Below are 13,800 nucleotides of genomic sequence, written 5' to 3'. Positions count from 1 at the left end.
GGGATGGAAAGACTGGAGGAGGCATAACAAAAACAAAAGAGAGTTACTGGTTTGCAGGAATCTATATATATTTATACGTTACTGCTTGTTTTAGGTTCTGTTCACTTTACATTTTAAAGAAAATTGTATATCATAACCTTTTTTTTTTAAAAAAACTAAACAAAACATAATCTACTATGTCTTCTCTGTCTGTTATCACCAAACTGTTTTAAGCAGCCGCTTTTATCCCCATTTACCACTATTTCAAGGTTGAAACCATTCACACCGCGATGTTAGTGGAAATCCACCAGACCCTAAAGGCGGTTCATGGTCAATTAAAAGATGTAGACATCACAAACAGTCTCCAGATCAGGGACACTTGTTGAAGAAACAGATCCTTTGTAAACACACTGGATACTGTAGCAATAATAACAAATGGAAAACTACTGTTTTTGAGTCATACAAATTCTGTTATTAATATTCAAGGTTAAAAAAGTCACAACTCAACCTAGTTATTTAAGGTAAAAAGAAAAGAAGTGAGCATTCAGGTTTGATTGACTTTGCCATAATAAACCACCAAGTGCAGTCACATTTTCATTATTTGAAGATCAGAAATTCAAGATAATCACCTTTTTTTCTCCAACTGAGCCTTATAACCTACAAACAAATGGTCGAAAAGCAAAAGAAAAACAACGGTTTCAACATATGAACACAAAGAAGCGTCAGTGGCATCTCCTTTACGTGTTTTACAGTATATTTCTGAAGTAGAGTATACCGGTATTGACGATAATCGTGGTATTAAAAAATAGAATTTCAACATTGTGTTAAAAATGCGCATATGATAATATCGCGTAAATTATCCATCTGCCCCGTTTGTTATTTTGAGCATAATTCATCTCCCAAAAGAGAGAAAATGACATAAATACAGTTAAAGATGCATTTCCTGGATTTTGCTGTTATTATTTACATTTTTGTTGGTATCGTGATAATATTGTTATTGTGACATTTTTCGCCCAGTGAAAATCTGATATTGTTGGCAGCCCTCTTCTGAAGTTTAGCCATCAAAAGCTATAGATGGCCGCACACCAACTACGGTTGTGTTGGAAAAAGCGTCACGCTCACGGGTATTTTGCATTTTGCAAATTTCCCTTTTGTCTCTTATCAATTCCTCAAGAAGAAGAGAGGAACAAATCTGAACAATACAAGGAGAGAACGCCTTTTTTTTGTCTCACACGAGTGACGGAGGAGATGAGAAAGCACCAGAATATAAAAAAGAGAATGAATCCGAAGCAGAAAGCTGCAGACATAACTCATACCTCATTATCAGAAATTACACATTTTTTTTGACTGCTGGATGTCTTACAGCAGAATAATGATATCACTCAGGCGCTCGTCATTCCCACACACACTGTGTTGTAAACCGTTAAGTGGAGTGTATTCCACTGTGACATGTTTAAGCTAATATTATGCTAATACCGTTGTGCGCGACACACACACCCGCTCCCCCCACCCCGCCCTTCCTGTTGAGCTGTGACTGCTGTTAGTAGCCTGCAGCGTGCTGGAGCGTTTGACGTCAACCAGTCTGCTCAGTATTCAGCTCCATGAAATGGGTCACAGCTTCTGATGATAAACCGACTGCTCCGCTCTGCCTGCATCTCACATCTCAGCTCAGGAAACACAGTTGTAATAAACCCACTGTGTCACGCTGCTGCACCTTCACCTTTTTTTCCCAGCCACCTGCATTGCGGTAATTAAGCGGCTTGCCTGCACACTGTTAAATCTGCTAACTCCTTTATCGTCGGACTCTGCACTGGGCTGATCTCTTGATTTCTCATGCGTGTTCGACTCTCCCGCACCTTTTTTGTGTACAGTCAAAACACGGATCACGGCTCCAGGTCCTTCGTCGTTCGAGTATTTTGCCTTTATGTTTGAAATCGACAGTGATGCGCGGAGACAGACATAGAACTTGCAGCAAGCAAAGGTCGCCTTCTAGAAATGGCACAGTGTTAACTCCAGGCGCCTCACATTTTAGAGCCAAACACAATTAGTCATCAGAGAGAAAAAAAAGAATAACTTAAGTTGTATTTAAGTGTTGCAGCTTCCAGTTTTTAAAAACTTGCTCCTTATCTCAGTTTTATACTTTCAGTTCACTTTAGTTCAGTTCACGGTGCTATAACAAGATTGGACAACGAACTTTAAGTCAATGATGCCAGGCTAAATAACAGATTCTCTCTTTTATAACGCAGCACTGTTCGACAGCATCCAAAAAAAATGTATTTATTCTGAGACTTTTGTGTTATAATGAGGCCTGATGCATCACACAGCATTAATTCTGTATTTAATAAAGTGCTGCTAATGTGCTACTGATTTTAGATTTATAAATAGCATATTGTTGGGTTTCGGGTCGGTATGTCTGACAAAAAGCACAAAATAAACGGTTTGCCAATGTCCTGTCTTTTTATAGACCGTACAGATAATTCTAGAAATAATTCATAGATTCACTGATGATTTAACGATGTTAACGGTATCCGCACACAATGAGAGCTCCTGTGTGGTTGTGTGCCATCTGTGTGTGTGTGTTAAATCTGAATTTGATGCATCGTTTGAATCAATTGCGAAGCGTCACAAAGAGGAAATTCGTTACACATTCTGTCTGTTATTTTCTCACACAGTGTTAATTGTGCGTCTGTGTATGAACTCACATCATCTCCAAGCCCCATTATGTAACCAGGATTTTTTTTTTTTTTTTTTCAAATCTATTATTTGTTTTGCTGTAATTTTATGTTCTGTTTATGTAACTGTTTCAGAGCATGGAAAAAGGGTGGGAGTGGAGGGTTAAGGGGGTCATTTGATTGTCTGGTGCTGTATCTGTCTGGTCCCATGACACTGTGCCATTGATAAGAAGCTAAACAAGGAATAGTTATATCTATTGTTTTTGATAGAGCCACCAATCACTTTTATTAACACTCAACACCACAAGATGAAGCGAATGCATTTGCATAAGTTCCTATGTCTATTTATGTCTGTTTCTCTATGTCTATTAAAGGAGAACTCATAGCTACTCTTTAAAAAAAAAAAAAAGCAAGACAAAAGATCATTTACTGCAGAAGAACTGAGAACAAGGGCACGGGGATAGAGGGAACATGTGTGAAAATGATATGAGCTAATATAAAATATGGGTTGGCTGAGTGAGTGCAGGCACATAAGTTGGCTCAGTGTGATTTGGCAGATTCTACAGCAGCTTTTAGTTGGATTTTAATGAATGGCAGACGCGAACTTCACGGCACTTTGTGTGCATTTATGAAAGTCGGAGTTCTCCGTCTTTTCCCCTCTGAAGATTAAAATCTTTTTTAGTTGTTCTGCGGACGACCAGTCAGAGCACGGGAGCGTTGACCTCATGTTAGTCTCTGGGGGAGGTTACCTCATACAAATTTCCTCATTCTACAAAAATGTTTGTTCCTCATTGTACATTATGCAAAACCTACTGCTCACAGTGCATTTCTCTCTCATTTTCTTTATACGGTTTAACCACTTCAGCAATCACCACCGCTTTAGGGCCTCACGTCTTCCCTTTTCACAATCACAGGCAACACTGACTTTTTTTTTTGTAGAAATAAGCATGTCTTTTGTGGGTCATTACCATATCAACAAACTTCTAATGTTTCAAATCCTCTTTAACCTCCTCACCTTTCATGTTTTTCTCCGTGTAGATTTTGGATTCGGGAACTTCTTCCAGCCTGGGGAGCCTCTGGCCACATGGTGCGGCAGCCCGCCCTACGCTGCTCCAGAGGTCTTTGAGGGACAGCAGTATGAGGGCCCACAGCTGGACATCTGGGTAAGACGACTGATTGCATAAAACTTACAGGCAACTTTTTAATAAATCATTAAAACTGCAGTTACAAGGATTGGGCTGCATATTTTATTATTAGAGTAATTGGTAAGCTACTATAGAAATAGTTTCCTTACAGTCAGCCAGTTATGTTCCTCTAATGTGCTTCTGTGATGATGTTAAGTGTGATTTCCCAAACACATTCTTTTTTAGTCTTTATGTCACAATCGTGTTTTTTCCATGTAAATTTGTGGTTAGCGCGCCCTTGCATATGGGTGCTTCCTTGACCTCTGTGTGTTCATCTTTTCATTTTCCTAGAGTATGGGTGTGGTGCTTTATGTGCTGGTGTGTGGTGCGTTGCCCTTTGACGGGCCCACACTGCCCGTTCTCCGACAACGAGTCCTAGAAGGAAGGTTTCGGATCCCCTACTTCATGACTGAAGGTAAGAAAAGACGAGCTGACTCTCTTCAGGATATTAAATAAGATAGCAGGCTGAGTCAACCCCCACACATCAGTACCTCACATTCCAGCAGAATATCAGTGAGACACCTTCCACTGTTTTTTTTTTTTTTTTTTTTTTTTTTCACAGTCGAATTGAGGAAAATATGGCATGAAAATTCCTGTGAGGAGCAGTGACGCACATACGAGCAGATCACGCTTTCCAATTTGAGTCACTGTACCGCTGAATGTTCGCTTGCAGACTCTCTTGTGGCTGCAGCCAGTCAGGAGGTCATGTCATTAGCGATGGAGCATTACGCTCATTTGAAGGGGATACAGTACGAGGTCCTCTGTCATTGTCCGCTGTGATGTGTGTCGTCGGGTGTATGTGTGTGCAGGCTGCAGAGTGAACGAGGTTGGCTAACCGCCTCATAGCAGCCCTGCTGTTTTATTATTTATTTGTTTATTTAACAGGGACAGTGCACATTAATGAACATCACTGTAAATGTACCAGAGTTCGCAAAGAGGCTGTTTTTCATCTGTAGTCCCTGTACTACAGATGTTACAGCGTCACCCTAAAAGTAACAGCGGTTGTGCTAGCTAGCTGACTGCAGATTAACTCCAGAGCTGGAGCTGTTTATGTAACCTGGGGAAGGGCCAGTGAAGCCCTCCAGCAGCCTGCCTATCTACCCCTCTGAGAAGACTCTGTCTGTTTGTGTATCTGTTTGTATATCTGTTTGACTCATGCTCGCTGTCTGTGAGACATCTTCCTGTCCGTCTGTGGCCTTGTCTGTTTCTCTCGTCTTCTTTCTCAGTATCCCATCTGTAAGTCTGAAGCAAGTTCTCCACATGAGGTGTAGTGAGAGAGTTGACTGGATTTTTTTTTTTTTTTTTTTTTCTCCTGTTCGGGACCTTGAAACAATTAGGACATATGGGGAATGTAGGAGTGAAATGTCAGCTCCGTGGCAAGACTGACACTCGAACCCGCCTCCCCACCCCCAGTCCAGCCCCTGTTCCCTGAACAAGGAGAACATAGTGTGCTGATTTCTTCATACAGAAACAGTCCATCTTATTTCCTGTAGTTGCTCTCACCGGCCAACACTGTGGTACGCAGCACGGCCTTGCACTGCGCCCTAAACTCCCTCTAGATCATCGGAGCACTATGCATGTTGTGGTCTACTCCCTACTTAGTTACCTGCAGCTGTATACAGAGGATGTTGCACATTGCGCAGGCTGTGTGCAGCCTGTCGTGGCCCACACGGAACCAAATGGGATGTTTTTTTTTTCCCACACTCAAATATCAATATGTTCACATTAATGAATTCATGTATTAGTTATAGTCTGATATTTTTAAGCTGCTTTTTGATTTAAACTTGAAATATACAACGTAAACTCAGCCTGCTCCTCAGCTTCTTGCAACACAGTGCAACACTATTCCCCTTCATTGGGGGAATGTCTCTAGATTTACACCGCTGAGGCACTTCAAGTGTTAACTTGGATGGTTCTCTGGTGAAGTCATGGTGGTGCAATGTACTGGCTAAGAACAGAGTGTCAATCAATCAGCCCTCTAGCTGCGTGGTTATGCAGCGTCGACCCCTTTACATAGTCTAACCTTCCCTGGTGGTTAGTAAGAGCTCAGCTTCAGCTGTTGCTATAAACAGGACTGTAGCAACCAGCAGAGTCTGAGTAACTTCTGGGTCAAACAAATTGTTGTGCATTGTACTGAACTGTTTTTGAAGCAGTTTGTATCTTAGCAGCTGCATAAGCTGCTAAGAGGCCGCAGCGTGAAGCAAAAGTACAGTGAAGGGCACGCTGGTTATGCACATAATGGGCGGGTAAAAAATGAGTTGGCTGAACTACCAGGCGCGAGGTAGAAATAATGTGATGTAAGCAGACATTAGTAGATCAGCAGGGCAACGGAGAAGAACGTGCAGCAGGGAGTTAATGTTGGCAGACAGGTCCTTGGGCTCTTGGTAAGAACTGCTGAAGAAAAAAATGATAAGTACTGTTAGGAGGAGGAGAATGAGGCAGAAATGTGAACTGCAGAAGGTTGAACGTGGAACATTCAACTCACCTTCAGCTCTTGAAAAGTCTGATGTCTGTTTTTTGTTGTTTTGCTCTTCAATTAAAGTCTCCAAAGCAGTAAAAACAAAGACAAAGAATTATGTTTTGTTTTCTGAAACACATAAGCCATGAAGTGGTTATCATTAAAAATATTATATTTAAAAAAAATATGTATTAAGAATAAATGAAATAACTGTGGGGCTTATTTGCTGAACGCACACCTGTTTTGCTTTAAGACCACGGCAGTAGACTAAATGCGTAAAGATGCCGTGTGGTAGACAGGAATGCGGTGCAGGCAGTAGGGGAGCAGGGAGGCTGAAGCGGCACAGCCAGGGGAACTGTAATCCTGTTAAGAACCCAGCTGTGTCTGACGTCAAACTCATCTAGCCATTAACTAGAGGTGAGGAGCTCTCATTAGGAGGGACGGAAAGAAGAAAAGAGTGGAGTCACACTGTTCACAAGTGACGGTAGGAGAAACTAAGAAAGAATTCTGCAGATTTTAAGCTCTTAAAGGTGTTATTTCTGCCCCACTTCAGCTGGACCGCTTTGATGATGGCTTAATTTCTTTCATCACAGCTTATACAAGAAGGGCTTAGCATTAGCAAGCATAAACAACAACTTCTTTTTTTAACAAGTGGTGATCAAAAAGGTGTATATGTATTTATATATATATATATATAAAAAATAAACCGCATCACATGTTCTGTGATTGCTGTTCCCACCTTTTGCAGACTGTGAGCACCTGATCCGCAGGATGTTGGTCCTGGACCCGTCAAAGCGCCTTTCTGTGGCCCAGATTAAGGAGCACAAGTGGATGGCTCTGGATGTTCCAGTGCAGAGGCCTGTCCTCTACCAACAACCTCTGTCTACGGAGGGAGAGGCCGGCGTAGGAGAATACAGCGAGCAGGTCCTCCGTCTGATGCACAGCCTCGGCATCGACCAGCACAAGACCATAGAGGTGAGGGCCGAGCTGGAAGTATGAGATGGGTTAACAGCCCATGTGAAGATGTGACATCTGGGAAGGAGATAACAGTGGATATGCATAACACTATTTTTTTTAATATATGGAAAAAAAGCATTCACTGCGTTCATCCGTGCAGCATGGTGGAGGTGCAACTTTCTAACAGATCGTTGCAGATTGTGTACCAGGGCTCTAGTTGATGCTTGGTTGGCTTTCTGATTGGTCTGCAGACTGCCAACAAGAGGTCGCCTAGCCTCTGTCAAGTGTAAATGTTTAAGCGATGCATGGTTCCACTCCCTCTAGACTAATTGTGGTTCTTCAAACTCCTGCAGAATGCACTTTACGACAAGTGTGGGTACAGTGGAGGAAATAACCAAACAGAGAAACCAGTGAAAAGACAATCAGTTCTTTCAATCTCTGCCATTGTTAGGTCGGTTGCTAACACCAGCAACAGTAATAAGGGCATCAGGATTTGATGAAGGGTAGAAGCTTTCTGGTTGGTGGTCAGCAGACCAATCAGAAGGCAAGCAAAGGGTCAGCTGGTTACCTTGAGCACTTTGCTTGTTCGTGGGATTGAAAGACTTGTTACATTTAAGTTGTATATTACTGATTTTCAAGTACATCTGTTGCTAAGTAAGAAGCAGATCTGCTCAGATATTAAGATGAAATATACAGATTGCCAAATTGGAGTAAAGAGGGGCCTGCACACTTAAGTCTGATGCATAATCGGAGCTCACAGGGAAAATTGTTTGACATTTCGTAAGCTTCTAAGAGAATGCGAACAGTGCACAGCTGTACTTCTCCATGTTAGATTTTTTTTTTTGCATCTTAGCATTGTCTCATAAGTAAAGTGATCTTCACAAAACTATGAGTTCACCATTTTGAAAGTGGCTATTAGATCATGCAGATATTTATATTCAAAGTATCTGTTTATTTGTTGTTATATTTCCTTCTCATGTGAACATGTAGGTCAAGCATTTTTGATCTACTAAACCCAGAGGTAAAGAGGCTGTAATTTATCTGCACTGTATTCTGTGTGCATGCAGCCATTCCTTTGAAGACGTTCCATGTATTGTATTTTTATCTAGCGCCACTGCCATAACCCAGTTTCATGCAGGGATAATTAAAGAATGATCTCACCATATTTTAAGAGCTGCCACTGTTCAGTCATCCAAAATGGGAGGTGAGCTTCACTAATAACTTCAATTACAGACACCGCCATTTATGTTGTCTGTCATCCTCCAGTCTCTGCAAAACAAAAGCTACAACCACTTCGCTGCTATCTACTACCTGCTGGTGGAGCGGCTCAAGGCCCATCGCTGCAGCTTCCCCGTCGAACAGAGGCTCGACGCCCGCCAGCGACGGCCCAGCACCATCGCCGAACAGACTGTCGTCAAGGTAATTGCGGGCCTCTGGGGCAACGAGGGGGTTTTGAATAATGTGTATAGATGACCATCCACGCCTCCCTGATCAAAGCTCCGTTATTCACACCTGCAGCAGGAACAAACAAATGGGACGGACGTGGCCCATTCATACATTTATCCATGTCTTCATTCTCTCTCCTGCAGTCTTTTCCACCCAGCCTTGATCTTAATGCGTCTCCCTCATTTACATTATTCATCCTTTTCTGTTCTTTGCCCCTTCTTACCGTGCAGTTCCTCTTTCATTTCCCTCACCGTCTCGGATCTGGCTTTCTTGTCTCGTTGGGATTATAAAGTAAAATTCACGGCACCTCTTTTTTGCCGTAATTGCGCTATTATCAAGGACACTGTTAAGAGTTGGCTATGAATTGAAGAAAGTGTTTTTGATGTGGTGTCAAAGCGTCTCTGTTCTCTCCCTCTCTGCAGTCGACCAGTGGTTCAGCCCAGGTGGGTCTGCTCCCGCAGGGCGTTCGTCTGTTGCGCTCCCCTGCTGTGCCCCAAGCCTCTTCCGATGCTTTCACTTTCCCCCAGACTGCATGTCCCCTGGAGCAGAATTTCATGGTGGAGGATGTCAACACGCCCAAAGTAGGTCCAATACCAGTAAAAACACATTGGGGCTTTGGGGACACGTTTTATATTTGTTTTTTTTGGCTCTTTGTGTGTGTCCTCACATGATTGCTTGCTCCCATCTGACTTTTCCGGTTATAGAGGTTGGGGTTATGGAGTCATCGTCACCCATTATTAATCAGACCCACTGACTGTGAGTCAGAAATGCCCATGCACGCCTGTTTGCATATGCACCAGGGTCCTCTGAGGTTTTTAGCGGTAGCCTGCTCCGTCAACCTGCCAAAGTGCAGCCGAGTTGTCCTCTTATGTAAGCACTCAGCCAGCACTCGCATCAGACAGACAGCTGTCCTAGCTGCCCGTCCTCCAAGGCTCATACACGGACACACAAACACACACTCTGCTCTTCCTTTTTCTCTGTTTATCTGTACCAACCGGCGACCTTTTCCTCCAGGCCTGTCGTCGGACTTACCGCCTATTACGGAACACAGAAACCAGTGGTCTGAGTTGATGGCCTCGCACACCTGCAGGGCTGCAAGCGCACACACACGCACATAGACACACTTTTATTCTTGGAGATTTCTTTTCCATTCCACCCCTGCCTCCAAAAAAAGAATTATTTGTACTGTGCGTGTGCTGGAAAGCAGCGGAGAGCAGGCCAGAGCAGAGAGTCAGAGTGTGTGTTATCTGCGTGAATGGAGTCTGGTTATGTAAGCGGTCCTGTGATGATGATGTGACCTAATGCAGAGCTGAGTGAACACACATGGACAGGAAGCTGTAGCGCTGCTCCAGCGCTCTCGTCGCCCAGACTTCCTACCCATCAGCCAACAGCTCGTCTTTTCTCTTCTAGCTTTTGTCTTTTTTTATCCTTCTCTCTTTTTTTCTTATTCACTCCCTTCTCCTTTGTCGTTTGACTTCTCTTTCCCCTTATGACCTCCGCCCCTTTTTTTTTTTGCCTGTTTCTCAACGTAGTTTTCCCCTCCTGTCCTCAGTGTGCGTGTGTGTGTGTGTCTGCCTGTTGAGTAATAGCATTCCTATGCCAGCACACTACAGAAAGCAGATGGGGGAATTGGGCAAAGTTGCTTTTTCTAGACCAACACCAGGCTTTCCGGTTACTGCTGCAACTCATGCAGATGATCTATGTGTGTGATTTTTATGTGTGTGTCAGTCACACGGCACTTTCAGTCAAAGCTCACTTCCTGGCCCTGCATTCCTTCATCCCCACCCTCCAGCTCTCCGCCAACACACACAGGCCCGCATGCTGTAGCAAACACACACATACACACTCTCTCCCAGTATGAGACCTACTGTGGTGAGTGGAGGGAAAACAGAGCGAGGAGAGTAACTAATGGAGCCCCGATTCTCAGCATGGTGGTCAGCTTCTTGTGCGCAAGTTGCCCGATGCAAATGATGAATTCTTGTGTTTTCTTCTGTGTGTTTAAAATGCCCCCATTTGATGAATAGTAATTTTCATATGTCCCGGTATGAATTTGTCCTGCTGCGTTTCCTTCTGTATTAAACATATAGCTGCCGTTCTCTCTTTCCGTATCTTTTATCCCCCTCTTCCTATCTAGGTAAACGGCTGTCTGCTGGACCCCCTACCTCCCCCCACTGTCCTCCGCAAGTCCTCCACCTCGTCGCCTAGCAACATGATGGAGACATCGATTGATGAGGGCATTGAGACTGAGGAGCCTGACACAGAGGATGATCCGTCCCACTTGCTCTCAGCCTATCAGACGGCTCGATTTGGCCAGCGGCGACACACCCTGTCTGAGGTCACCAACCAGCCTGGCCCTTCCAACCAAGGTATGATGTCACCCTCTTCTACATGCATCTAATGGGAAAAGGCAACATTTTTAGGGCACTTAAATCAAACAAAAATGTCGCCTTCCAGGCAAATTATTTGCTCTAGGCCACAACCCCTCCATGGGCAGCGTGGACTCGGACATCGGCTACGATATGGGCTCCATGCACAGCGACCTCGGCCTGCTGGAGGATCCCCCCTCTCTCAGTGAAGCCCCCGGCGTCTCCACTACGCCTTTCTTGAGTGCTCTGCCTGCCAACCCGGCCATGGCTGCCCTGACGTCCCAACACAGGGAGACACACAACCGCTCACCCATCAGCTTCAGAGAAGGACGCCGCGCCTCTGATACCTCCCTCACCCAAGGTCAGAACCAACCGTCTTTGCTCACCTCTGTGTCTCAAATTAGATATAAATACATGACTTCATCATTCCTTAAATATTTTCCTTGTAAAATGCATGAGGAGATCAACCTCAGTATGCATAAGGTTAAATGTTTGTGTAACGTGACATTGCAGAAAAGGTCATAGGAATATGATTAATATTGTCACAACCACTGACAGTAAGAGACAAATCAAGTTGAATGGGAGCTGCCTTGTTGTCGTCTATGCCTGTTTACAGGCATCTCAGCTTAGGATGCATCTGAAGACTGCAGGTATAAAAGTAACAGAAACCTGTGGTTGTGCATCTGTAGCCCACCATCTCTGGTTGATAGATGCCTGAGGCTACATTAGCTCCTGCTGATGCAACACCCAAATCTCTGACTGAAGTCACAGTTGCATTGTGGGTAATGCAGGTGGCAGATTCTGACAAGGAAGAAAAATTTGCGGAGTAAAAAAAGATCCGTCTGTCTGCATCCATTTTGATGATGTCTATTGTGAGTCTGCGGAAGTAATGAGGTCTCAGTTGAGCAGTGCTGCTAAAAGCCTCAGAAGACCACAATGCAACACAACCGACAACAGGACAAGACATCTTACCGCAGCTGCAATACTGCTGCTGTAGCCGCAGTCTCTGTTCAGACATGCTTTTGAGACATTTCTGGAATCACTTTTGAAATCACACATCAGTCACATGAAAGTGTGAGGTAAACGCTGATATGACAGGCATCAAGTGTCATAGCTCGTATGTGTGATGCTGAAGGATCCATATTCAGATTCAACACCTCTGCAGCGGCTGCTCCCTCTTCTACACACACACACACACACTAATGTATATATGTGTGCATTGCTTGCAGATAAAAGCGACTCATTGCCACCCTCTCATTTGCCCCCATCTTACACATTTTCTCAATTTCTTCTCCTACTTCTCTCTTCTCCTCTCTCACCCTTTCCAGTTTCTCTGACGACTGCATGATTCACCTTCTGAATCACAGACGGATATTTGAAGGTTTCAGCCCACATACCTTCCTCTCTTCCCCCCCTTCTCTTTCTATCCCTCTCTGGCTCACTCACTCCCCATCTCCCTCTGTGCCGCTCATTCCTCGTCTCGCTTTTCTTTTCTTTCTCTTTTTCAAAGTTTCAGCCTGTGACAGGCAGGGTTTTTTTTTTCTTCTCCACATCAGAGGGAAAGAGGAGCCAAAATATAAGAGAGAGTGTTAAACAACCTCTATCTACCTCCCTCCCTTTTTACTTTATTCTGTGCCAGCAAGCTGTAAATCACCTGCACTTTAGCCAAGTAGAATCTATAATTATAATTTAAAAATGTGTGTCTCTACCCTGTCTCCACATTGACAGCCTGCACTGTGTGCTCCCACTTGGTATTTGCAGTAATTTATTTATTTTTCGTAATCCTCTTTAGAGAGTGTTTATGCGGTGGATTCTTTTGCGTCAGACTGCTGACTCTGGTTTTAAATAACTCCCACCATCACAGTGAGTCAGGTCCCGTCGTTCACAGCCACAGCTCGTCACCACTGGATGGGTCTTATCGGCGCTACTTGCTATTGCGCACACCACGCACGGAGAGATACAGTCACATGTGCACACACAAATCCACACTTGGAGCAAGCTTGTGACGTACATCCAGTCACATTGTTGGAAAGGGGTGATAAAAAAAAAAAGTGCTAACCGGTTTACTAGTTTGCAAGGATGAGGCCTGAGCCTGTGGAATGAAAGAGCATTCATCATCCGGTTATAAAGTGGTTCTATTGATGAGGTGCAGGAATCAATACTTTGTTTTGTGCGGATGTGTTTGTGCTCTCAGGTCTGGTCGCCTTTCGGCAGCACCTTCAGAACTTGGCGAGAACCAAAGGCATCCTGGAGCTGAACAAGGTCCAGATGCTGGTGGAGCAGATGGGCTCTGGGGAAGGGGCTGCCATGGGCCCCCTGGGACCACAGCACCACTTGCACAACCTCCTGGAGGTTAGTCCTGCTGCGCAAACACACACACACACACACACACACACACACACACACACACACACACACACACACAGACACTTCAAGATCTTTCTCTTCCCAAAGCCCGTTTTCAGCTTCAGTCCTTCTACTGTCCTGAAACCACATTGTCCCTAAGAAAAAAAAAAAAAAAAAAAAACCAAGCCCCCCGGCTGTTGTGTAACCCCAGGAGAGGCAGCCAACTGTGGCTTGTTTACTGTCTCCCGTCCCCCTGGGGCCTTTAGCCTTGGCCAAAATGAATGCGGCTATTGTTGAAATCAGTCAGACTTACCCATAGTAGCGATTAGAAGTACAGTCACACAAAAACACAGACACATATACACAAAGTCATACAAGCAAAGGGGAAAATA

The 13,800-nt window shown here is 44.2% G+C and overlaps 1 protein-coding gene across 8 annotated transcripts in view; it reads left to right on the top strand.

The window, feature by feature from the left end:
• sik2b (salt-inducible kinase 2b) overlaps positions 1-13,800 on the top strand; it is a 43,295-nt gene that overhangs the window by 23,195 nt on the left and 6,300 nt on the right. For all 8 annotated transcript variants that reach the window (XM_047593260.1, XM_047593258.1, XM_047593256.1 and 5 more), the window contains 8 exons: positions 3,690-3,814; positions 4,127-4,250; positions 7,042-7,268; positions 8,517-8,669; positions 9,119-9,277; positions 10,831-11,062; positions 11,151-11,423; positions 13,257-13,414. In XM_047593260.1, coding sequence (XP_047449216.1) covers positions 3,690-3,814; positions 4,127-4,250; positions 7,042-7,268; positions 8,517-8,669; positions 9,119-9,277; positions 10,831-11,062; positions 11,151-11,423; positions 13,257-13,414 — 1,451 coding nt within the window. The remainder of the gene's footprint in view (positions 1-3,689; positions 3,815-4,126; positions 4,251-7,041; positions 7,269-8,516; positions 8,670-9,118; positions 9,278-10,830; positions 11,063-11,150; positions 11,424-13,256; positions 13,415-13,800) is intronic.

This window comes from Mugil cephalus, chromosome 9 (genome assembly GCF_022458985.1).
Source record: "Mugil cephalus isolate CIBA_MC_2020 chromosome 9, CIBA_Mcephalus_1.1, whole genome shotgun sequence".
NCBI lineage: Eukaryota > Metazoa > Chordata > Actinopteri > Mugiliformes > Mugilidae > Mugil > Mugil cephalus.
Note: the sequence above shows the minus strand (reverse complement) of the source record. Positions and strands in the feature narration are given on the sequence as shown.